This window comes from Lytechinus pictus, chromosome 1 (genome assembly GCF_037042905.1).
Source record: "Lytechinus pictus isolate F3 Inbred chromosome 1, Lp3.0, whole genome shotgun sequence".
NCBI lineage: Eukaryota > Metazoa > Echinodermata > Echinoidea > Temnopleuroida > Toxopneustidae > Lytechinus > Lytechinus pictus.
In genome coordinates, this window is record NC_087245.1 from 12,281,790 (window position 1) to 12,307,186 (window position 25,397).

The window sequence follows — 25,397 nt, forward strand, 5'->3', positions numbered from 1 at the left end:
GCATGCAGGCTGAAAACAATCAATATTTTTGTTCAAAAAAGTGGCACCCCAAATCGATAACAAATGCTAACACCTCTATTCCATGACAAATTTTCTCTCAGTCCTACACTTGGGAGATAACACATTTCATGGCATTACCCCCATCGATAACCAGTTATGAAACAGGGCTACTGTACTTACAGGAGTTCCAAATTGTACACAGTTCTCCAGGGTTCTCACAAAGTCACCATCGGTCAATTTGATGACATGAAGATTGTTAGCTTTCTCCATGTTCTTGACCCACTTATTGGCTTGACCCTGAGGATCTATCATGAGAGGCCATCGACGAGCATTGCTGTCCAAAACAACAATTATAGAATGATAGAATCATTTTTAAAATGCACCGTCTTCTAAGAATAAACTTTAAAGAATAGGCAAATGTGCTGAAGAATTAGTCTAGATTGATAAACCTCTTGATAAAAGCATAAAATAAAGAGTAAAAGGCCCTTGATATGCTGGGAAACAAGATTACTCAGAAGATTTTAGAAACCTTTTGATCCTTGGCACCTAATCTATTTGAAGTAACTTGTATTATCAAAATTTTCATTGTGGGTAATCTGGATTTAAAGCTATCCGGGGTGGTTATGGCATTTTGCCTTTTTAAACTACACATTAGTTGGAAGTAAATGGGGGTAAACTTAGCCTTATCAAGTTATCAGTGATAATTTAAAACTTAGAATACTACTAGCATTTTTTTTCACAAGAAAATTACAAAAAGTGTTCAGAAATGAAACTGCTTGGACCTGAAATCAAGTACTTGCTGGAAATTTAGCACTAATCATAATCTAAAAAGTTTAAAACCAATTCGTGTTTCAATCGATCTTTTCAGAAAAGAAAAGGGTATTGATACTAGACTAAAACAGTCTAATCAGTTAATTGTCTCTCCAGTTATGCATATACGAACCAAGTTTGAAATTGATCCATCAAGTGATCCTTTGGTTATTGCATTAAAGATCCACTTACAAACAAGGGACCTTTGTACTTAAACTTTTGTGATCCTTATATCTACTTTCACTCTCATATGCTAACATGTGCCAAGTGTAAGTTGATTCATTTAATGAATTAAGCAATAACTGATAACACAACAGAATATGGACATAAACAACAAAAAATAAACCTTATACTGTACTTCCAACAATCACCTTTAGAGGGTGGAAGTATAAACATAATAGCTGAATCACCTCACAAATAAAAATAAAATAAAAAAGTTTCACATAAACTTTTACAGAACAATAATACGCCTGTATGAACATACACATGGTGTCAGTGTACTTTATGATATATCAAATAGAGCATTAGCTTTATGCCCCAACAGTGAACACACACACCAATAAATCAATAATTCTATTTTCTCTGTTCAGTGAATCATACAATAATTAAATCCATAATATGATCAGAAAGTGATAATCAACAAATGAGACTAATCTAACATACTCTCAATTCAATTTACTAAATGGATGTGTATCACACTTTTTCCTTTCAATTCATGATATAACTATAAAGCCGACCAGTAACTTGATGAAAAAGGTGAGGTATTCAAGAGAATAAACTCATTCAATTTGAAATAAGTAAAATGTCTCAATTAAAACAATGATTTGGGAAAATAAAAATGATCAACCTGATTTTTCTTGACTTTTAAAAAAGTGTAAACTCATTGGCAAACACACCATCCAAGGGCATTCAGGCTAGCCCAGCAACAGTTCTCTGTCTTCAATGAATTTTTGAAAAATTGCACTACATGCAAATTATATGAATTTTTTTATAAAATCATTGTTCATTAAATCAAGATGATTTGAAAGAAGGATGCTTCCTTGAATAAGACACTGTTCTCACTACCGTCTTAAAACTAGTTTAGTGGAAACTAGTTTAACGTGTAATGAGAACAGTCGAAGCCGACGAAGCAGTCTTGGAAGCAATCTTTCAAACCGGTTCAGGAAACCATCTCGCGTTGTAGTTTTGAAGATCGCTTTCCTCGTTTTAGCATAACTGGTTTAGCATAAGTGAGGACACAACCGTTCTTCGGGAGGCAATCTTCGCCCATTTCGAGCGCGCTACTCCACACACTGTATGTGGAATGTCTACACTGTGGTTTCAAATTTCGCGCGAAACATGTCACCCCACTGACAGCATTTCCATAGCAACATGCAAGATCGGTTTACGAGAAGTAATTTTGAAAACCACTTTCGGGTGATCAATTGGGAATGCTTGCAAAGCGATCTTCCAAACTGGTTTCCTGAACCAGTTTACAGTAAACTAGTTTTAGAAAGTGTAATGAGAACGGGGTATAATATCTCCCCCTCCCCACACACACAGGTGCAATTGTGTCATGGAAATATTGAACCAATTACACACAAGAGCAAGAAAATAGACAGAAAAGAAATACTACGAGGATAAATCAATGAATTAATAATCCATCATTCCTTAACTGCAGCTGTCCCTTTGTTTGATGGTGATAATTCTGATTATCAAAAAATAATAATAAAAACAACTTGAGTGCAGCTGTTTCTATACTTGATTCACCAAGCATACAGGTCATGATATCAATCACATTTATTTGATAATCAGAGAAAAAAGCAAATCAAATGAATTAATAAAACAATACTCATGTCAACCATTTGACCTCTTTAATCTGTAATATTAAACTGGCACAGGTGGAAATTTATTTGCAAATCATTTATAATTTCATGAATTCCAGGTAAGCCTCTCTTTAAAACTAACATTTAAATCTTGATGGTGGTCCCCAAGTCTGCCCACCTAACGATTTGCGTTAAGATTTAACATGAATTTCTTTTTATTTCATAAAATCTTTCAGTTGATAATGTCCCTTTCATCATTATGAGTAAGTGTGCCAAATATCTCATGAAAACTTGAAAGAAATACATGATTTTCTTGGAAAAAACATCAGGCAGTCATTTTCAGATTGAACAAAAAAATGATGCCCCATGTATGCGCACCCATTCACTTTGCACGTGATTCGAGGATTTTGATGATAAAGGCTGCATTTTGAGGCCATCACAAGAAATGCCCCAAAATCATTATTTTTCCACCATTTTGAATCAGATTTTTATGTATTGCATGTGTAAAGTTTGTGTTCATTGGGTATCTTCTTTAACTAGAATCGTGCAGATTTGTAAAATATTTACATGTACATGAGTTGCGTCTCACACAATAATGAAAAAAAAAACCACATAATATTGTCATTTGTGAAAATTGATGAAGCTACATGTACATGTATAATGAAATAGATCTTCAAAATGAATGACATTATTAATCATAACAAGTGTTTTGATAAACAAATTTCCAGGGTCTTCTATTGCAAATGAAAACCCTTTGCACCCAATATGCTCATGGGCAATTTCGTTTATGATAATACACACGTGGCAGATGGCTTTCTTGAAATGATAAATTATCTCTAAGAAACTATTTCAGAATGGAGTAGACCCTTGAAAATCTAATGACAAATTATTCCTGCTCTTATTACCTGACTGAAGTTCAACTATTTTGTCCAGTGAATAATTAATAACGTCCAAAAATTCCAGTATATTCATTTAGTCTACAAAATACATCCATTCATTTATCAACAAAATTAAATGATATCTACTATAAAAAGGATGATAGATCAGTTTGTCCTACTTCTCGAAGACCAATAGAGCTCCTTATTGGAAGAGGGAGACAAAAAAAGCATGTTGTGATTTATTTTTAGCAACATAAATCCCTCTTATTGGTGTGACTTGACTATCTTAAACATCGTTCAGTGTTTTTTTTTCTAATATTACATTTTTTGGGGGGGCATTGAACTTTGTCAAGGATATAAAAACATACATAAAAAGTTGCATCTTTCTTTCAAGTACAGATCATAGGAAGTGAAATCAAACATGTAAATACCTATTACAAAATAAATAGTCCAAAAAAATTAATGAAACTGAGGTAAAATCCCACAAAACTGAAAATAGATAAATGTACTAACCTGATAATGATGCCATTCTCAACAGAGAAGCTGTCTGTTGGTAGACCAGCAATATTCCAAGCCCTAATCTGGACCTGGTCTCCAAGAGTGTTACTAAGAGAGAACTCTGCTGATGTTGGGATTCCATTAGCACTGACTTCGCTGAACCATTCTTTGATTTGATCCTGTATGAAAATAACATCTCAGCATTATTTCCGTATTCATTATGATGCAAAGAATTGTGCTCATCTCCATATACTACCCATTAACATGAGTTTGGAATTGCAACAGATTATCTGAGCAACATGAGAGAAAGAAATATCATTCATACAAGGTGTAAGCCATGTTGTGTCTTGCCCACTTGTGAAAATGACCAGAAAATATCGCGATTTGCAAGGGCACGCAACAGAATTGTCTCAAAAGTTCATTGTGAAATAACTGGGATGGAATAACATTTGTCGTAAGAGTCTTGCATACTACATGTAAACTTTAATTCTGACCTCAAAATGACCTTTGACCTTACCATGTGACCTCCAAACACAATGCAGGTCTCCTAAGTACAGCTACAACCCAAGTTTGATTTGAAATTGACTTACGGATGCGGAGTTATGTATCATAAGAGAGTCTTGCATGTAAACTTTAATGTTGACCTAAAAATGACTTTTGACCTTACCATGTGACCTCCGACTGCAGCATATCATACAGGTCCCCTAAGTACATTTACAATCCAAGTTTGGTTGAAAAGAGACTTACGGTTGCAGAGTTATCTGTAATAAGAGAGTCTTGCATGTAAACTTTAACGCAGACCTGAAAATGAACTTTGACCTTACCATGTGACCTCCGACTGCAGCATGACATGCAGGTCCCCGAAATACATCTACTATTTAAGTTTGGCTGAAAAGTGACTTACAATTGCAGAGTTATGTGTCATAAGAGTCTTGCATGTAAACTTTAACGTTGACCTGAAAATGACATTTGACCTTACCATGTGACCTCTGACTGCAGTATAACATGCAGGTCCCCTAAGTACATCTACCATCTAAGTTTGGTTGAAAAGTGACTTACGGCTGCAGAGTAATGTGTCATAAGAGTTCCATATGGAATAGAGAATTTTACTTTAGAAACTATCTTGATTTTTTTATAACCCATTATTTTTTATATATTGATGTACCACAATACTATCAAAGTTTATTGACCCTAAATGACCTTTGACCTTGGTCATGACGGATTCATGTCAAATTTTGCTTGATTACATGCTCATAAAATCATACATAAAAAAAGTCTCTGAATTTAGTAATTTGATTACACTAAAATAAAATTCCAATGAAATTCAAATGCTAAAAATCAGCACGCACGGCATAAAATCAATATACGATCTTATCACATGACCTATTACATGAGAGAAATTAAAATAGAAATTATCATTAAGACAATAAAGTTGTCGATGTAGGCGCAGTATAGCAAGAGTACTGCGTATTGCGCCGATAGAAAACATCCCCCAAAATGAACTACAACATCGAACCGTGCGTGATGACGCTCAAAGATAGAAAATTGGCGCCCTAAAAAATCGACAGCAGACGAGAATCTATAAATAAATAGACTGGCCAAAACTTGGTCGATTTGACACCGCCAACAACTACAATGAACAATAATTGGATTTTATGGTTCTGAGTGGAATAATTGACAGTTGACACATTTTTTGAAGCAACAGATGCATTCTTCTCAACATTCATGATCGTGTGAATGCCGAACTACTGGTTAAACATTTTACATGTTTTAGGCAGTCTTAATTTCATTCGTATTAATGCCGCTCACCTCGGCAATGAACTAAACTTTTAAATAGCCTTCCCTCTCAAAACGTGCATAATTATGAACTTGCATTTTAAGACAATTACCACTTAACAAATATAGTAAAATCGCGCTTGATCAACGTTATTACAGAAAGCGGAGTGTTCGAAGATTTTATTTATTTTACTCCTAAGCAAACGCACCTGGTGAAATCCAGACTCTGTTTGGAAATGGTTGAAATTGGTTCAATAGCAGCTTTCATACCCGTCAAAGCAGATACTCGATGGCTGACGTCAAAATCAACTTTGTCTCTTGCAAGGGGGTAAAGGCGAATCGCTACAACCAACGCTTCGAGCCCAAAGACTTGAATCATCACCAATACCAACGCCATTGTCATTATTGCCTTTATTAGATGGAAACAACTTTGTCTTTAGAAAGGGAACTCCATGCTAGGAGGTATAGGCGAGTGGCGAAAAAAAAAATCGACGCTTAACTACAAAGGACATAAGTCATCATTGACACCACTTCTCTTATTGATCATCAAAATGGCATCAACGACGAGGATGGATCAAAGGAACCGAATTTCTTTGAGTTGAACTTCTCTGCTTTCCATTACATTGATGATTTATGGTTACTATAGAGATTTAAAAAAAAAACCGGCAAGACTTGAACCAATCGTCTGAGATGTTGTGACGCAAGGTTGTGTGATAGCGAATTTCTTCCGACATCGGCAAATAAAGGTAACTTTGGAATCATGATGAAGGATATTCACCAGTTCAGTACTAATAATCTGCACAACGACTGGTGAAAATTCATTTCTTCGATACTTCAAGAGCAAGGAAAGAGATCGAGATATCAAATGATCTCTATGTCCTACTTAAATTTAAGATATATTTACACTTCACATACTGAGTCCAAGTGCTAACGAGAACATGGATTGTATCAATTATGACATTATTCAGATACGAGATTTTTATTCAAAGTGATCACTATACGAGTAACGTTTGTCACATCAATCACATTAGTTTCATATTTCTTACAAAGGGGACTTCAACTAAAATGGATTTATTGGCATTAATATTGGTATTTTAGTAGGAATAGTAAGAAGAATGTTGTAAGGACATGCCGTAAGAACGCATCCGTGATACTACAAGTTCCACAAATGATTAAATGGTCAATTCAATGATTAACAGCAAATCGTTTTATTGAGACATTAATCAATCTCAATGAGGAAGTATACTTTCCTGACGGAATCATTAATGTTTGTCGGACAATTATTGTGACACCACCATAAACGGGACATTTAGATTATGTAATGTCACATTTGCATTAATCAAACGAGATGTCCATTGTGAGGGAAGCAAGACGACAATTCACAAAATTATTTTGATATCTGCAGTTCATCAAAATTTGAAAACGTACTTCTTCAGTGTGACCGCTCTTGTCTTTGGCTTGTAGTTGTACTTTACACCATCGACGGTGAAATGACAAAATACATTCTATCCTTTGTACGGTCATTGCTTCTTTCTTATTGACAAAAAAGCGGCGAACCCGTCTTACCTGAAGTGAGGCTAGTAGAATTTCTCAAGAATTTCTCTGTTTTAACATTTCCTCCCATATGTTATATATGGCGGCAACTATGGCTCTAACCTCAAGTACAGTAGCAGGCGCCGTAACAGACGATAACATCACGTTTGAAAATGAAGAAGAATTCCACACTGGACTCGCGGAAATCTTTGAAGCCACATTCCTTGTTTTGGTGTCGATTCTAGGGACATTTGGAAACATTTTGGTAATAGCTGCGGTGTTGAGCACACCAACTCTGCGGACACGTGGCAATGTATTCATCATCTTTCTTGCCATCACAGACTTAATAACAACAGCTTTCTTGGCGCCCTTTTTCATCTTCACGTTACTGAAAGGAGGTTGGCCTTACGCCGAAATATACTGTGATATTCTAGGATACGCAGCTCTGATATGTCTTTCGTTATCTGTTATGTCTTTGGGCCTGATAGCTATCACGAGATACGTCGCCGTGACTCGTCCAAAGCACGTTTTCCAAAAGCAATGTAATACATGTGTCATCATTATTGCATTCGGGGTGCTGGCAACATTGAATTGCCTCATCGTTATCTTGCCGGAATTAGCACAATTTGGCAGCGTGGGGTACAATTCTGATCTTGGACACTGTTCCATGCTTTGCTCTGAAGATCGAGACTGGTGGTACTGCGCGACCTTGTTCCTTGGAGGAGTAGTGACGACAATGACCATCACACCTGCATACTATGCCCTGACACTTTGGGTGGTTCGCAAGAGCAGAATAACCGTTGCTGCGATCAACCGCAACAGTGAGAGACATCATGCTAACGTCAAAGGCAACGTTCCTCAAGCAGCCAACCGAGCCCCAACACTTAGCCGCGAAGAGATAAGATTGACCAAGAAACTTATGCTTCTGTTTCTTATTTTCTTTATCTGTTGGTTTCCATACTCCATCGTGATTTTTACCGACAGGAATGGCATCGTCCCGACGCCACTACACCGATTCACAAACCTTTTCGTCTGGGTCAACTCCTGCCTTAACCCCTATCTTTACGCTTGGATGATGCGTTCGTTCCGAAATGCATACAAAAGTGTGACGAAGTTTCACAAATGGAGGAAGTATTTGCCTTGTAAGAAAGTACGTGAAGGGGTAGATTCTGGGTCATCCATTATCATGACACGAGGGGCGACTTTGTGAAAGACTTTAAACCTGTACTTTAAAGCATAACAAATAAATCCTTTGACTTCATTTAACACATCTAGACTGTCATCTCAAAGTGGACGACATACCACTTGACTGCCTCTGTTTCTAGTACAATCAAGTACGGATAATTTGGATACACATGTATATACCTAATCTATGATTATATCGATAATGTATACATGTTCTTTTGGATATTCGCGAAACAAATATATTGAAATCTCAATCGTCTGACGAAAACAAGTTAACCATGTGAACGATTTATTTCAGAATATATGAATAATGAATATCAATTGATTTTAATCTCCTTATATTTATGATATACTAATGCTGTATAACTTTCAGTCAGGTTTGAAAATTAATATGAGCAAAATGATAATGGAAGAAAGTTGGTGTTAATTAATGTGATGACAATCCTTGTTATTTGAGGAAAATTTATGACCTTCCTGATATAAAGTCACCAAGCGACGCTAAATGCTCCATGTACTCTGAATAAAATAGTATTGACTTGATGGGAATAGAAATTAATCCCACATAATGCTGGAGGTTCACCAGAGTGATTGTAAATTTGAAAATATACTATCATCATAAATGTCACCCGCAAACTCGAGCCCTACTTTAATTAATCCACATTCATTCACTGAATTACCTCCAATGTTATATATTCCAGTGGCCCATTGAAGTAGACGGGCAATTAAAACCAACTCCCCAAATCAGTGTGTGTGTGTGTGTGTGTGTGTGTATTTGAGTTTTGTCAGACGTGTATCAATCAGATATGATTATTTACGTCTGGGACCGACCTTTAACGTCACCATCCGAAAGATGGTAACATGATTTTTTTAACCAACCAGAAGTGTACATTAAATACTAGTGTATAAGTTGTATGAATGAACTCGAAATCGGGTTGCAAACGGATAGTGCAATGTGCTCCGGGGTTTAGAATCTTCCACTCACTACTTCTTTTGTTTCATAATATAATAGGAAATATGAAATATCATATTTTCCTAATAATGTGAAACGAAGTTTGATTCCTACATACTTGAACATGTGGATTGCAAACGGTGTAACCAAATGTAACTCCGTAAAGATTTCTTGTGAATACACATAATCCAAATCACAGAATATTGAGATAACCATTTACAGGTTTTATTTTTTATCAATCGAAATCGTTTAAAAGTCGCAAGTTTATACTACGAAAACATGACATGCGGAGCCCAAATATAAATTTGCAAACCGAATGCTATACATGATAAAGCAGTCCTCTAAAAAAATAATATTTAGAGATTACAGGTATATAGTTTTTGGTGATTTTTTCCACCCCAAGCGTGCTTTATCAATGATCATGAAAAGTAAACGTTTATTGGTGTCCAATGGGGGGGAAATAGATTCCTAACTTAAAGTTTGGCATGATGTTAGAAATACTAAAATCATATTTTTACTTTGCGGCAAGCGCTGTGGTCGGAGTAAAGTCCAAATCGGCTTCAAGTCGCAGCTGATGATGACGTCATTACGATTTGGAAATTGAATTTGTTTTTTATTCATTCAGTGAGGCTCGAACTGGACTGAATTTTCGAATTCAGTAGTCCGATACTATTCTGAACTCTGATCCGTAAGATTTTATTAATTGGAATGTCCATATCACATGTTATCACAATTTCTTTGAAATTCGGATCGCAACGAATCGCACACAGCAAAAACTGTGGTATTAACCGGTGTACGTAGAGGACCACACCAGTTATTTTACACCGGTGTTATATTGACAGTGTTATTTGAACACCTATAGGTGTTATTGCAACACCATTGGTTGTTACATTTACACTATTTGGTGTTATGGTAAATCTCGAGGGTGTAATTTTAACACCTCAGGGTGTGGTCCTCTATTAACACCAACTGGTGTCACTTTTAACACCACATTTTTTACAGTGCATAGTGTGAGCCGGGTTTTATGAAACGGGCCCCAGATTAGAATACGTGTACCGGAGAATTAACAAGCGATGTTTAGAGTATTTTGAATTATTAATGATGGAATATGATAGCGCCAGCAGATAAATTGGTATTATTCTTTTCATTGATTTAGACTCCAATGAATAATGAAAACAGTTCTAAGGTAAGCCAGAAAGGTTTTGCTTTTTAACGAGCATGCATAAGTTCGTTGAAAATGAAAATGTGTTATTAAATTGAAAATGTGTTCTCTATAGATTAATTGCTTAATGTTTAACTCTTTAACAAAACAATAGTTCGTTTCTCACAATGGTATCGTAATATATTTTGTTGGTATATTGGTAGTAATATTGATTGCGTAAAATGTGAGATGACAATTGAGTTTCTATTGTCACGACTTATGGAATTGTGTGATGAATAGGATGGATTAACCAATATGCATATCACTTTTATATAATGACAGGGCTTTCACGACAAGATTGATTGACTCGCTATATATTTTAGATATGAGGAATCTAAAAGGTAGATAATTTGTTTCGGGGGTGGACTTTACGCACATACATATATAATTGACATCTTTATACGGGTGATGGTGGTGTGCGTGTGGGAGGCAATAGTAATAGACACAGCTAGGAATATGATTAAAGGTCAAGTCCACCTTAGATAATTGTTGATATGAAAAAATAGAGAAATATCAACTTAGCACAACACTGAAAATTTTATCACAAACGAATGTAAAATAAGAAAGTTATTGCATTTTAAAGTTTTGCTTTATTTTTCACAAAATAGATATGCACAACCCAGCGATTTGCAAATGAGAGAGTTGATGATGTCCCTCACTCACTATTTCTTTTGCTTTTATTGTTTGACTTATATAATATCTCCATTTTTACCAATGTGACAATAATGACCAACTTGACTGAACTATAAAATGTTGAATAGCAATTCTACATGTTCAGGGACGAACAGAAGTTTGTTTTACAGGATAATGATGAGAAAAACAGAATATTTCATATAAAATACAAAAGAAACAGTGAGTGGGTGACATCATCATTCACCCCATTCGCATACTGACCATGATGTGCATTATAACTGATGTGTGAAATTAAGCAAAACCTCAAAATGTCTTTATCTTACATCCGATTTTGATGAAATTTTCAGTGGCATGCTTGTTGGATTTTTCTCTTTATTTAAATCAACCTTTTGTTGGAGTGGACTTGTCCTTTATAGAAATGTGTCGTACGATAAATATATTCAGTGGAGTAACATTCACTCATTTATTTGATAAATCTCTTTAGTAATTTTGAGCTGGGCAATATACATTTTTTTTATTAAAAAAAATCATTGTCATTAATTTGTCATTTAAAAAGGTAAAAACGAATTGACTTCGAGAAAATATGATAATGAAAAATGCAATACATTGAGATAAGTATTGAAGTCAGTTTAACAGATTAAGTTCGTCACAGAAGTTGCGTCGCACACCTTACGACTGGTCCACAATTCGATTTCGGAACAAATCGCAGTTTGCTCAACTTCTGAAAATGTGAATGAAATGTATCTTTTTATATGAGGTTGAAATTAAAAGCACTATAACAATTTTGGATTATTGCAAAAATTTGCAGGCCTTTATTTTGAAGTAAAGGCCAAATGAGTTTCAAATCGTAGCCAATCGTACGATTGCTATGACGTCTTTACTAGATATTAAATTCGCTTTTATTCTAACACGGAACATAGCATAGTCACAAATTTGAACATACATATTCGTAAGATGATTTAGAACATTACACAGTAAGACATAATACGTCTCCATATTGTCATCCAATAGTTCTGTACTACATTTTATTCCAAAATCTGGTCGCAGACCAATCGTAAGGTGGCCTTGAAAGGGGGATAGGGTTATGCGCATGTTTATAAAATTTCAATATACATCGATCTACTATCAATTCAACTTATTGTGAATTACGATGAAACCTTTTCAGAATCAATCATAATTATTATTCCCCGTTTTTCATATTGAGATCTCATTTTCTTTCCTCCATAGTAAAGCTTTCCGCTTGAAAGATATTCTCATTTAATTTCACAAATTATCATGATTATACTTTTCTCCCATGTATATTCTTACATGATCTCCAACAGTAACAAATATTTGATGCTGTTTATATGTCTTTGGTTGATTAATTAATTTACTCCACTATGTCCACTTAAAGGGAATGAAGTGCTTGCACCCGATGATAGCTTTGTATCCGTTTTATTTTATGACAACACATATCACAAAATAAATATTTGGTGTATTCTCTTAATCTGATTTCTACTTATTATTCCTGAAAATAAAGTAACAACAAAGTAGTTGTCAACTGAATGATTGGAGATAAATTTCATGTTTTGATATATACCAACAATGATTTTTTTCATGCTGTTGCGTGTACGCTACTATTAAAACAAAGGGTTCGATGAAATGACAGCCAGTCCATGGTAACACAGTGGTTCCAAGTTTCGACTTGCTTTATATAATAAAGAGAACAAAATGGCTTGGTATAGCAAAAGTTCAAAAGATGGAGCGAAAGTTCGTGACGAACATTGAGAGTGAAAGCAGGGGATCCTGGAATTGACGAGAAGGAGCCCCAAAGGGATCCACTTCATAAAACAAGTGGAGCGCCTCTGGCAGTCTCGCCTGCATTATGCGATTCAATACAGCAGAAGTGCTGACTTTGAAGACGACTAGAGAATAATCACTCACAAAAATCACCATTCTAATTATGATGATAAAATACTATGTTCATTTACCCTAAATGACATTTGACTTTGATAGTGTGATCGAAGACTTGGTGCAAAACGATCAGAGATACTTGATTACCCTTAAAATTATGTCTACATTATTTTTATGAACTAGATCCATAAACTTTCAAAGTTTTGAATGGCAATTCAACAGTAATGACAGTAATGACAGTAATATTTATTCTCAGATCACCCCAACGGGTATTGGAAACACAACAATATTTGAAACATATTTACATTTGAATTTTAAACAATATTTACAAAAAATATATATGAACAAAAAATACAAACAAGAAACCCACATATTTCACTGAAATATTATAATAACATATTATAATAAGATATAAATACATTATTTCTTGAATTATTAAATTTTAGAATTAACAGAAAAAAAGTAAAACATGATGCGTACAAAGGCACCAGCAGCAAACTAAATACAAAAATTAAACAGTTTATCAAATAATACATATGTGATATCTATATCTATATAGTAATCAAGATGAATTATTAAAAGACAAATAAAACGAAATAAATGAATACTTCTATTCTTTGATTACTCTATCAGAAGCGAAGCATAATTATTTTACAAAATTTAGCCAGATTTAGAACAAATACCCCCAGCAAGGCCAAAGTTCATTGACCTTGGTCATGTGACCTGAAACTCACGCATGATGTTCACTGATGCTTGATTACTGTTATGTCCAAGTTTCATGAACTAGATCCATATACTTTCAGAGTTATGACATAAAAAAAACGTAACCTTGGTTGAGATTTCGTTTTGATTCCCCCAATATAATCTAAGTTCATTGACCCTAAATGACCTTTGACCTAAGGATGTTCAGTGATACTTGATTACTCTTTATGTCGAAGTTTCATGAACTAGGTCCATATACTTTTTAAGTTATGATGACATTTCAGATACTTAACTTTCGGTTAAGATTTTGATGTGGATTCCCCAAACGTGGTCTAATTTCATTGACCCTAAATGACACTTGACCTTGGTCATGTGACCTCAAACTCTGGCAGGATATTTAGTATTACTTGATAACCATTATGTCAAAGGCCCACATACTTTTTAAGTTATGATGACATTTCAAAAACTTAACCTTTGGTTAAGATTCGATGTTGACGATGCCGGATAAGCGGCGCCTACAGTCTCACTCTGCTTTGCAGGCGATACAAAAAAGGGTCATGTCCCCGTACTTCCGACTTTCCCCCGGACTTTCTCATCGAGAATCTATTTGGCATGGAAAATATCACCCCCTCCCTTCATTGGATTCGCCACTTTACGCTGAGTATCGTTTGTTTTCTTCGATTAGGTTATTGGAAAGAGGTATAGATTTAATACGCAATGCTTTTTTATTAAAGTTTTTTTTTTCAATAGATGAATCTTGGCTGCGAGCATCGACATTGATGCTTTTGCCATTTTTCAGGTATCGCACATTACTAGTGCGATCGTGACTAATTGAGTCGACACCCGCGGACCTCGACTTGTTAGGTGTCAATACACTAATGGGTTCCTGTAACAATCGTCCCTGAGTAAATATGCGTTGCTAGATTGCAAAACTAATGGGGTATTGCAAGAAACTTGCGATCAATTGCAAATATATCTGAACGGTCCCTAAATCAGACATTATGTCTTGCAATTTATTTCAAATTTGCAATAAATGATCTGCTTCTTGTAACAAGGAGTTACACTGAATTGCTATATTGTTCTATCAATTGTAATATTGCAACAGAAATATCATTTCAAACATTTTCTAGCAACATTTAAGTTTTGCTAACTTTTCATGTCACGTGTTCCCAGTCAAAATACAAGTCAAACACAATCAAAAGAATTAAAACGAAAAAAAGAAATATATAATTTTGAGGATATAAATAAAAATTGATATTTGGAGAAGGCAGAGAAAGGGTCTCCCCCACATTCTGCTCCTCCATCCATATGAATTAAGATCATGAAAATGTCTGAAATAGAGCACTTCGAGAGGAAAACATCTAAACATCTGTTCAGTGTTTATTAAAGGACAAGTCTACCCCAACAAAAAGTTTATCTTAATAAAAGGAGGAAAATCCTACTGGCATAACAATAACAAGTGGAATGCCTCTGGCGGTCTCACCTGCATCACGCGATTCAATATAGCAACAGTGCTGACTTTGAAAACTACTATAAAATAATTATTCACAAAAAACACCATTCATATAATGATACAATACTACGTTCATTGACATTTGACCTTGATCATGTGACCTAAAACTTGTCAGTGATACTTGATTACCCCTATATCCACATTTTATACACTATATCTATAAACTTTGAAAGTTATGACAGCAATCTAATAATTACGTCTAAAATGGCCACCAGAGTTCATTGACCTTACATGACCTTTGACTTTGATCATGTGACCCGAAACTCGCACAGGATGTTCAGTGATACTTGATTACTCTTATGTCCAAGTTTCATGAGTCAGATCCATAACCTTTCAAAGTTATGATGGTAATTCAACAGATACCCCCATTATGGCCAAAGTTCATTGACTTTTGACCTTGGTCATGTGACCTGAAATGCGCACAGGATGTTCAGTGATACTTGATTACTCTTATGTCCAAGTTTTATGAACTAGACCAATATACTTTCAAAGTTATGATGGTAATTCAACAAATAACCCGTTTGGCCAAAGTTCATTGACCCTAAATAACCTTTGACCTTAATCATGTGACCTGAAATATGCACAGGACGTTCAGTGATACTTGATTACTATTATGTCCAAGTTTCATGAATCAGATCCATAAACTTTCAGTTATGATGGTAATTCATCAGATACCCCCAATTTGGCCAAAGTTCATTGACCCTAAATGACCTTTCACCTTGGTCATGTGACGTGAAACTCATGCAGGATGTTCAGTGATACTTGATTAAGCTTATGTCCAAGTTTGATGAACTAGGTCTATATATTTTCTAAGTTATGATGACATTTCACAAACTTAACCCTAGGTTAAGATTTTGATGTTGATTCCCCCAACATGGTCTAAGTTCATTGACCCTAAATGACCTTTGACCTTGGTCATGTGACATGAAACTCAGGCAGGATGTTCAGTAATACTTGATTAACCTTATAGCCAAGTTTCATGAACTAGGTCCATATACTTTCTAAGTTATGCTGTCATTTCAAAAACTTAACCATCGGTTAAGATTTGGTGTTGACGCCGCCGCCGTCGAAAAAGCGGCGCCTATAGTCTCATTCTGCCATGCAGGTGAGACAAAAATTGCATCAAAATTGGATGTAAAATGAAAAAGTTATGACGTTTCAAAGTGTCACTTAATTTCACAAAAGAGTTATATAATGAACATCCTGGTCGGTATGCAAATGAGGGGACTGATGACGTCATCAACTATTTCTTACGTATCTTATTATATGAAATATGAAAAATTCTAATTTGCTCCTCATCGTGATGTGAAACAAAATTGTATTCCCCCCTATACATGTGGAATCAACATTATTTCAAAAGTTTATGGTTACGTCAAGACAGTGTTTTATAACTCAAACAATAAAGAACAAAAGAAATAGTGAGTGACATCATCTACTCTCTCGTTTGCATATCACTGCGTTGTGCATATACATGTAACTGTTTTGTGAAAAAACAAGCAAAATTTAGAAATGTCATAACTCTCTTATTTTACATCCGATTTTGATGAAATTTTCAGTGTCATGCTCGTTTGATTTTTCTCTATCGATTAAAATCCTCAATTTTCTGGGGTGAACTTGACCTTTAAAATTGTTTTCTATACATTTACACGCGCTACGGAAGTAATAAATCATAAAAGCCCTACACAAGCTAGGAAAAAGAAACTGGATAAATCATTGAAGATATCTTTATGGCTCCATGAAAGAATCAATTACCTTTTGGAATTACACGAGCTGTAGTTTAGGGCCATTACTTTTATGAAGAACGGCGTTAAAAATAGTACAATATTGAAAATATAAAGATATAAATAAGGCCACGGAGTTTCAATATGGGTGTGTATTGGGCTGGAAAGATAAACGACCATTCTTAAGGAACACGGATGAAAATGTTATCAATAACCGTACCGTCGCTACGAAGTAGATGATCAAAGATCAACTTCGCGCTGTATTTGCTAAAGCAAGAGCATAATAATAATTAAACAAGAAGATGTCTGCTTGAACAGGCTAGGAGATAATATATAGTATGTACAGATGGAACCCGAAACGAAGCAGTGATGAAGACAAGCATGCTCTCAATATTGTGCTTTCTGGTTTCGAATGCATTCAAAAGGTGTTAAGAAAGAAGATTGATGTCACCGTCAAGAATGTGGATATATTATGATATTTTGAACGCATGCTTTCATAGAAAATGACGTGACTTTGCCGTAACTAATTATTCCGATACAGCTTGGTCGTGTTGGTACTTCTAAGACACACTTCGCTTGTCCTCTACTATCTTTGCAACTATTTTTCATCGAAAAATCTTCTGTATTGCTGTATGACAATTTTTAACAAATTCGTGGAAATGATATAGTTGACTTCCTTATAAAATGAATTACACGGATGATCCTTCTTACACTATGGCGGGTGCAGAGATTGTGGAAGTCATTCTCCTAGGATTAGTCTGCGTCATAGGTACGATTGGAAATCTTCTCGTAGTTGTTGCCGTAATTACAACCCCATCCCTTCAGGTCAGGCAGAATGTCTTCATTCTTGTTCTCGCAATTACAGACCTTATCAATGCGGGAATCTCAACGCCGTTTTTCATGATTTGCCTTGTTCATGGTGGATGGCCCTTCAAACAGGAAGCTTGTATCTTTATTGGATACGTGACGATACTGTGCCTGACCACGTCAGGCTTGACGGTTAACTGCATCGCAGTCTGCCGTTACGTTACAGTGGCATACACCAACCCAGTACGTCGGAAGGTCATTCATGGAAGGGTAGTCATTGCAGCTTCGGCGGCACTGATTTTCATCGTTATAAGTGCAGTGCTGCTACCTGTCTTCGGATTTGGTAACGTGGGCTTTAACGAAAAGCTTGGACATTGTTCGTTGAAATACGAAAATCAGTTCGAATGGTACTACGGCGCCATGATGTTCGTGATAGGCCTTATCTGCACGGTCACGATAGTTCCAGTCAGCTACACCCTTATTTTCTGGATCGTTCGAAAAAGCAAAATTGCAATTGAAAACATGACACTGGCCAGTCGAACTGACCCATGCAACGACATATCCGAGAAGCCGAAGGCTGATTCCCCGAAGATCAGCAATCCACGTAGAAACATGAGTCGCGACGAGTTAAGACTTTCGAAGAAACTTTTGATGCTTTATGGACTATTTTTGTTCTGTTGGGTACCCTATACTTCGGTTATCCTTGCCGACAAAAATGGGACCGTCCCAAAAGAAGCGCAACGCGCAACAAACTTTCTCCTTTGGATGAATGCTTGTTTAAACCCCTTCCTTTACGCCTGGATGATACAAAACTATCGACAAGCATACAAAAGAATCCTAAGCAGATTGTTCTGTCAAAAAGGGTTTTGGTGATTCGAACTGAGAATACTGATAACTCGCCAAAATTTTCGTGAAAATCAAAACAACAAATAATGAAAGACTCGAGAAATTTAAAGGAGCCGGCTTCATTGAATGATTTTCACTTGTTTGTTTGATTCTATTTATCATGTTTATATTTAGCAAACTATTTCTTCTGCATGCTAGTCTATGATTCTGAATATGGCGGCTGTGTAACATCGTGGAAATCCAGTGTATTTCATGTTGAATTATTACAACAGGAATAATTGCATGAATACCGCTTGTAATTGACTGAATATGCACGTTATTCTTTGTTTTCATAGAGATGAACGCAAGAGATGGGGTGTGTACATCCCAATTGCCCCCCCCCCCCCCCGACCGAAAAACAGCATTATTATCACTATAATCCTTTAAGGAGGGATTGTTATGTAATCACACAGATACATGCTTATCGATATGTGAAATCGATAAGAAGTTATAATGACCAAAGATCACAAATGAACAGCATTTGTTGAAACGGTAAATTCAGGAAACAGAAGTTGATTGCAGAAGGCGAAAACAAATCGAGTTTTTAGAGGAAGCGGCTTTTGGGGTTAGGGATCGGGACTGAAACTTCACTGCATATAAAACATACGTACGTTTCATTTTTCATCCACGTTCTAAACATTACTGATCATTGGTTTAAGTGGACTCAAGCGTCTTTCAAACTTGTTATTGGTGAAACAATGTTCTAGCATGAATGTGACGGATAACAGTTTAACTGAGCCGGAGCATTCCATGAGAATTGGAGAGATTGTGGAAACTGCCCTTCTCGGACTTATCTGTGTTGTAGGTACTCTTGGAAATCTTCTAGTAGTTGTAGCTGTATTTACATCCCCAGCCCTTCAAGTCAGGCAGAATGTCTTCATCTTTCTTCTTGCGATTACTGACCTTGTCACGGCGGCAATTTTAACGCCGTGTTTCATGCTTTGCCTTGTTAACGGCGGATGGCCCTACGGAGAAAACGCTTGTATTTTCATTGGATATGTAACAATCTTGAGTGTTGCCATGTCTGGTTTGACGGTCAACTGCATAGCGGTTTGTCGTTATGTGACAGTCGCATACACCAACCCTGTACGACGCAAAGTCATGCATGGTAGGGTAGTATTATCGGCTTCGACATCTCTATTAGTGATGGCAATCGTAGCAGTACTCCTTCCGATCTTCGGGATCGGTGATGTCGGCTACAATAAAGTGCTGGGACATTGTTCTTTAAGGTACTCCGATCCGCACGAATGGTACTACTGTGCTGCGTTAATAACATTCGGATTCATAGCGACGTTCGTCATCGTTCCGACTTGTTACGGCCTAATTTTCTGTAAAGTCCGCAAGAGCAGAAGGTCCATCGAAAGCATGAGCTTAGCAAGTCGAACGACACCAACCTCTAGCGTAGAACATTCAACCAAGCAAAGTAACAAGTCTAATAACAAATCAGCAAATAACTACAATCCACAGCGGAGCATGAGTCGTTATGAAGTCAAGCTTTCCAAGAAACTTTTTGCTCTCTTCAGTCTCTTTGTTTTGTGTTGGATACCCTATACTGCGACCGTTCTTGCGGACAAGCATTCCACAGTGCCCTTACAGGTTCACCGCGCAACAAACTTTTTCATTTGGATAAACCCTTGCATCAATCCATTTCTCTATGCCTGGATGATACGAACATATCGAAAATCATATGAAAGACTATTCAGTTACATACTTTGTCGGGAACAGTCTTTTTGTCAGTAAACTTTTTTAAAATGCATTTACTGCACAATGATAATCGTCTTTATACAAAGTCAAGTTCATTTCATTTAATCAATATCAATTATAAAAACAAGTCTAGTTGCAAAAATTATTAACTGGACAATACAAATATTTTCTTTAAATACAGAATTACAGATATAATACATGCATTTTTCATGTACTCTGTAATAATTTGTTTGCTTTGTTGTAAATGATGTTATTTATCAAACAGAAAGAACTTTACCTTGAATACAATACAATACAATATTTCCTTGTAACACGCCCACTGCGATTTGTATGATGTTAAAAAATGCCTGATTAAAAACAAAGTCTCATTAAAACAAAGCCATGCCTCGTTTTATAACAATATGTTGTCAAATAGGTCTCATTAAGATACATCTCACAATACCAAAACTTATATATAGAGAGTTTGTATATATATGATAATAGGCCTATTTTGTTTTGGATAATATGGGCATAAATGTAAGATCAAAGGGGAATCAATGCCAGTTTAAGAAGTTAGCTCAATAATAAGCAATCGAAATAGATTACTTGTTGGATAAACCTGTCCAGTAGCATTGGGACTATTTGAATAATGCCTGATAAGATTTGATGAGGGATTGCAAATTTACAAACAGTTAGTGGACACAGTAAATATATATGCTATAATTATCACCTATCTAACATCGAAGAGCAAATAATCACATTACTCTTTTGGTAGTCAAGGAAACTATTAAGTCTGTCAGTTCAGCAAGCTATTGTGTTTCTGATCACCGCGTGTGGTGGAAACAAATATAGAACGATATTTTCATCATCATAAAGACTCGTTCCCTGTGTCCTTAATATTTGTTTTTTGTCACTAATGGATATATGTGTACATGAAATGACACGGGCTGTGATTAATAGATATATGGGTTTTTTTTAACCTGATCTTCAAGCAAATAAGTGACATAATTATCAAGGCATTCCTTTTAATGCTCGGTATTGTGGGCGCTGCACATTATGTATATAAAATGAAATTATGGAGATTGACAAACCTCCATCCAGGATTTAAAAAAAAAATTATGATACATGTATGGCTGACGAACATGAATAAATGAATGAAAGAAAAGTGAAATTGATAGTCTACTTCGTATCGTTTTGTTTAGAAATAAATCAGAACTTTCAATATTTCGAGTGAATTTATAGTCGTATTTTTTTAATGGCCCCTTTTTATTATTAATTTTTGGACCGTGGTTTCCTGAATAATAACTGCAATTTTGCATTCTGATATTAATTCAATGTCAGAAATATATACTTAGAAAGATTTATTATTGTCAAAATATTATTCATTGTTTGTCGTATTTTTTTTAAGTAATCTATAAATGAACTTTTTATTAAAGCAGAAAATTGAAATAATACGAAAAGAAAAACGAGTATGCCAGTATCGTATAGTAATTATCATGATAAAAACTCGTCCGTGTTTTAAGATTAAACGGTCGATGAAAATGAAAGAGGATATGACGTCCGCTTTGATGACATTCCGTTATAATTTATTTCAGATATGATCCTCACAAAAACCAATTGCCTTACTAAAGGTCTACCGTGAACCATGTTCAAATATCTAATACATTCAAGACAATAATGGATGAGCTCATGAAAAAATATGGAAAATGGTGAAACAAATTAATCCTTATTCAATGTCAAAATGTAAAAAAAAAGAAGATTGAATTGGTTTCCAAAAATGCTATTTATATTAACAACACTGGCGCCATATTTTATTACTAAGTGATATGACTTACTCCAACAGCTGATTGAATAACACCTTCAAATATTTCTTTTATTTTTCTTTTTTTTCTATTCTAAATTATTTCTCCCCATTTCCAAGAGGTAAGGGCTGCAATAAACTCAAACCCGCAATAGCTCAAGAGAAAATACAAACATAATATGAATCGAAATCAAATTTCTGTTTACATTTAATAAGCCCAATTCATTACTTTAAAGAGCGAATCTGACGGATAAACAAAATTTTGCGACTATAGCAATATTTTGATTTGCCCATTCCATTTCTTAGGAGTTACGTTTTACGAACATTTTTCTTCTCAGTTGACCCTTAATGTGGTCTCATCGTCGCGAGAATCGGCGAATAAAAAAAAAAACTTCAGCGACATCATCTTACCACCGTTCGCAATGGCTTAAATGATTCTATCAATTCTTGCCACGTACGCGAGGAACTGTTTGCTGCTCAAAATTCATTTGTGACAACAACAAAAACTGTTTGCGAAGATTGAAAATGCTTAGAACATTCTGGCACTAATTTCACGATCCCTTATTCGCTACCCTCGCAAGTATTCTCCAATCAGTGAGATATCATCCCCTTTAAGAATAGTCTATTATTTTCCTAGAGAGTATTTCACATCGAGCGAGGGCCAGACTAAATGGCATTACAAGACAATTACTGACTATTATAGCTATATAGTGCATAGGCGGATCCAGGGTGTGAAGCGGTCACGCCCATCCCCCCCCCCCTAATTGGGGGTGAACAAGGGGAAAAGAAAAGAAAAGGAGAACAAGAAGATAGGATAAAACCAGAATGATAAAAGAATCGTTATGGGGTAAACAAAATAATTGGGAAATAGGAACTTTAAGGTCATTATACGAAATAAAAAATCACTCGCGATTCGCATTGTCCGTTGAGTAAGATGATAATCTGCTCAAGACCTTAACAGGCCTTAAAATATCAGTTCCATGTCAAAGTGAACAAATCATTCTGTTCGCGATTCGAGTTTTCATGACTTTGTTTTAGCGAAATGTGCATCCTGTTCATGATTACAAAAATGTGCTGAACGTAAAAATAAAAATGAAAAATAACTGGTGAGATGCTTTCCTCTCAAGATTTTCCACAATCAGTACTTGAAATGTCCCATTTACAAGTAAGTATTTTTTCAGCCCGCGTTGCATCGTTTTTAATTATTGAGTCAGAAAGACATCCTATTCATGTTAACAAAAAAGATCTTAGAATATCTTGTTATGCGCTCGCATCATTAATTCAATGAGATTCGTAACCTCTTACGAATTTTCCTATAGGTCTACATGTTAGACAGTGCTTAAAATTTTCCCTTTCGGATCAGATCATCAACAATTTTACATCGTGCTTAATTACACTGCTTGTTCTTTAACTAAAAACGTGCTTAATCTGTCCAGTTTTCAGATCGGGCTTCACGCTCAAATCATTTATGTATTTAGGAAGATACGCGGCATCTTTATCATGATTACAAAAAGTGTATAGAATGTGATATATATATATGCACGATTCAATTTTTAATTTGATTTTTTCCTTAGGGTTTGTAAATGAATTGTTACACTTTAATGTCATTTTGTTTCAAAATAAATAAGCACTTAAAACCAGAAGCAGAAATAAATGAGTGCATGCATTTTGGATTTTTGGGGGGGGTTGTTTTGTTTGTTTTTTCGTTAGCGTTGATGTTTTTTTCTCCATAATGGCTGTTTATCCAAATCAATCAAAATTCGAAGAAACTTGGTACAAATATCATAAGTCTCATACACAACGAATTTATTTTAACTGGGATGAGATCACTGAATGTATATTGTCACCAAGGCAACATTAATTAACTAATTTTCGACGAGATGAAAGTATATGCTTGTCGACCTTGTTAGTAATAAATGGATGAAAGCGGTTAATGAAAAGAGAAATGAATGAAGGATGAAGTACAATATAAACAAATGTTAATAATTCAATGTGTAACAAATACCATACTTTCATAGGATTGCAACTCATGAATCGTTCTAATCAACATGTACCATGGGGATTACACTTTACAAAATTTTGCATTCTTTAACAATAGAAAACAGTATACTATGTCATTAAATTTTCATATCTTAATATGATGGTTAGCTACTCAAAACATGAACAATGTATATGTATGTGATCAATATGATATTGATCATAATAGCTCACATAATTTGAATATGAGGAAAGACTGAAGAATGCAATTTAATTGTCCTGTACTGGAAGTTTTTTGGAACTAGGTTTGATCAATACTGATGTGGTCATGTAGATGACATTTCATACATCTCTGGTCAACAGTGAAATTCATATTTTGATGAGGTAGGCACTACTCAAGGCCTATGATTACAAATATCATGATAACTATACTGATCTTATTCTGAATAAAAGGGGGAGGGGAAACTGAATTATGAATTAATAAAATGATAACAAAACTAGGTTTGATCATTATTGATCAATGTGGTCATTTGTGGCTAATTAAATTTCACAAGCACTGATTAATTTCAGATATTAATATTCTGTTGTGAGAACAACACAAACCTTCAAACAATATATCACCAAAGCTTATGTTACTTGGAATGGATGAAAGAACTGAAGCATAACTTTATTTAATCATAATTAAACTAGGTTGGATCGTTATTGATGTGGTCAAACATGTAATGAGACTTCATCAGGCTAGCTCTTCTGTATTGACCATTCAAGCCTGATCTTCCTTTAACCTTGAGTATCCTACCTATTCATTACAGTTCCCGGCAAACGACAAGCACAATGAATTTATTTATGGCTAATTGGCTCAACAATACACAAAGCCAAGTCCATTTGGTATTTTCATGGTCAGATGATAAAATTCATTCAATAATGTATTTGTATATATCCAATAATACTAGCTATTGACAGCCACAAGATTCCATTTGCTCAATAGTTTATTTATATCCCAAGATACTTGTTTTTCAATCGCTTTCTTTGGGTTCATCTCTTTGCTATTCCCCTGGCGCTGTGTATTATCCACTTTCTCTCTCTCTCTCTCAATTTCAAATAAAAAAATAAAGATATATATGCAATTATACTATCATGCAGATGTGAA

At 35.3% G+C, this 25,397-nt stretch overlaps 4 protein-coding genes across 4 annotated transcripts in view; 3 read left to right on the forward strand and 1 right to left on the reverse strand.

Moving 5' to 3' along the window:
• The window catches only part of LOC129257523 (dynein axonemal heavy chain 7-like), a 29,293-nt gene extending 24,519 nt beyond the window's left edge, over positions 1–4,774 (reverse strand). The window contains exons 1-3 of the mRNA XM_054895869.2: positions 4,739–4,774; positions 4,007–4,170; positions 181–334 (exon numbers count right to left, since the gene is read on the reverse strand). Coding sequence (XP_054751844.2) covers positions 181–334; positions 4,007–4,170; positions 4,739–4,774 — 354 coding nt within the window. The remainder of the gene's footprint in view (positions 1–180; positions 335–4,006; positions 4,171–4,738) is intronic.
• An 853-nt stretch (positions 4,775–5,627) lies between these two features.
• LOC129255177 (G-protein coupled receptor 84-like) lies at positions 5,628–12,921 on the forward strand. The gene has a single exon (XM_064096143.1). The coding sequence runs from the start codon at positions 7,392–7,394 to the stop codon at positions 8,508–8,510; it is 1,119 nt and encodes a 372-aa protein (XP_063952213.1). The 5' UTR covers positions 5,628–7,391; the 3' UTR covers positions 8,511–12,921.
• Positions 12,922–14,613: 1,692 nt separating this feature from the next.
• On the forward strand, positions 14,614–18,814 carry LOC129255193 (dopamine D2-like receptor). The gene has a single exon (XM_064096155.1). The coding sequence runs from the start codon at positions 17,782–17,784 to the stop codon at positions 18,775–18,777; it is 996 nt and encodes a 331-aa protein (XP_063952225.1). The 5' UTR covers positions 14,614–17,781; the 3' UTR covers positions 18,778–18,814.
• A 683-nt stretch (positions 18,815–19,497) lies between these two features.
• LOC129255209 (G-protein coupled receptor moody-like) lies at positions 19,498–20,529 on the forward strand. The gene has a single exon (XM_054893694.2). The coding sequence runs from the start codon at positions 19,498–19,500 to the stop codon at positions 20,527–20,529; it is 1,032 nt and encodes a 343-aa protein (XP_054749669.1).
• Positions 20,530–25,397: the final 4,868 nt, after the last annotated feature.

Excerpts from the sequence above, each read along its gene's own strand:
- LOC129255177 (XM_064096143.1), top strand. The coding sequence starts at position 7,392 with ATGTTATATATGGCGGCAACTATGGCTCTAACCTCAAGTACAGTAGCA.
- LOC129255193 (XM_064096155.1), top strand. The coding sequence starts at position 17,782 with ATGAATTACACGGATGATCCTTCTTACACTATGGCGGGTGCAGAGATT.
- LOC129255209 (XM_054893694.2), top strand. The coding sequence starts at position 19,498 with ATGAATGTGACGGATAACAGTTTAACTGAGCCGGAGCATTCCATGAGA.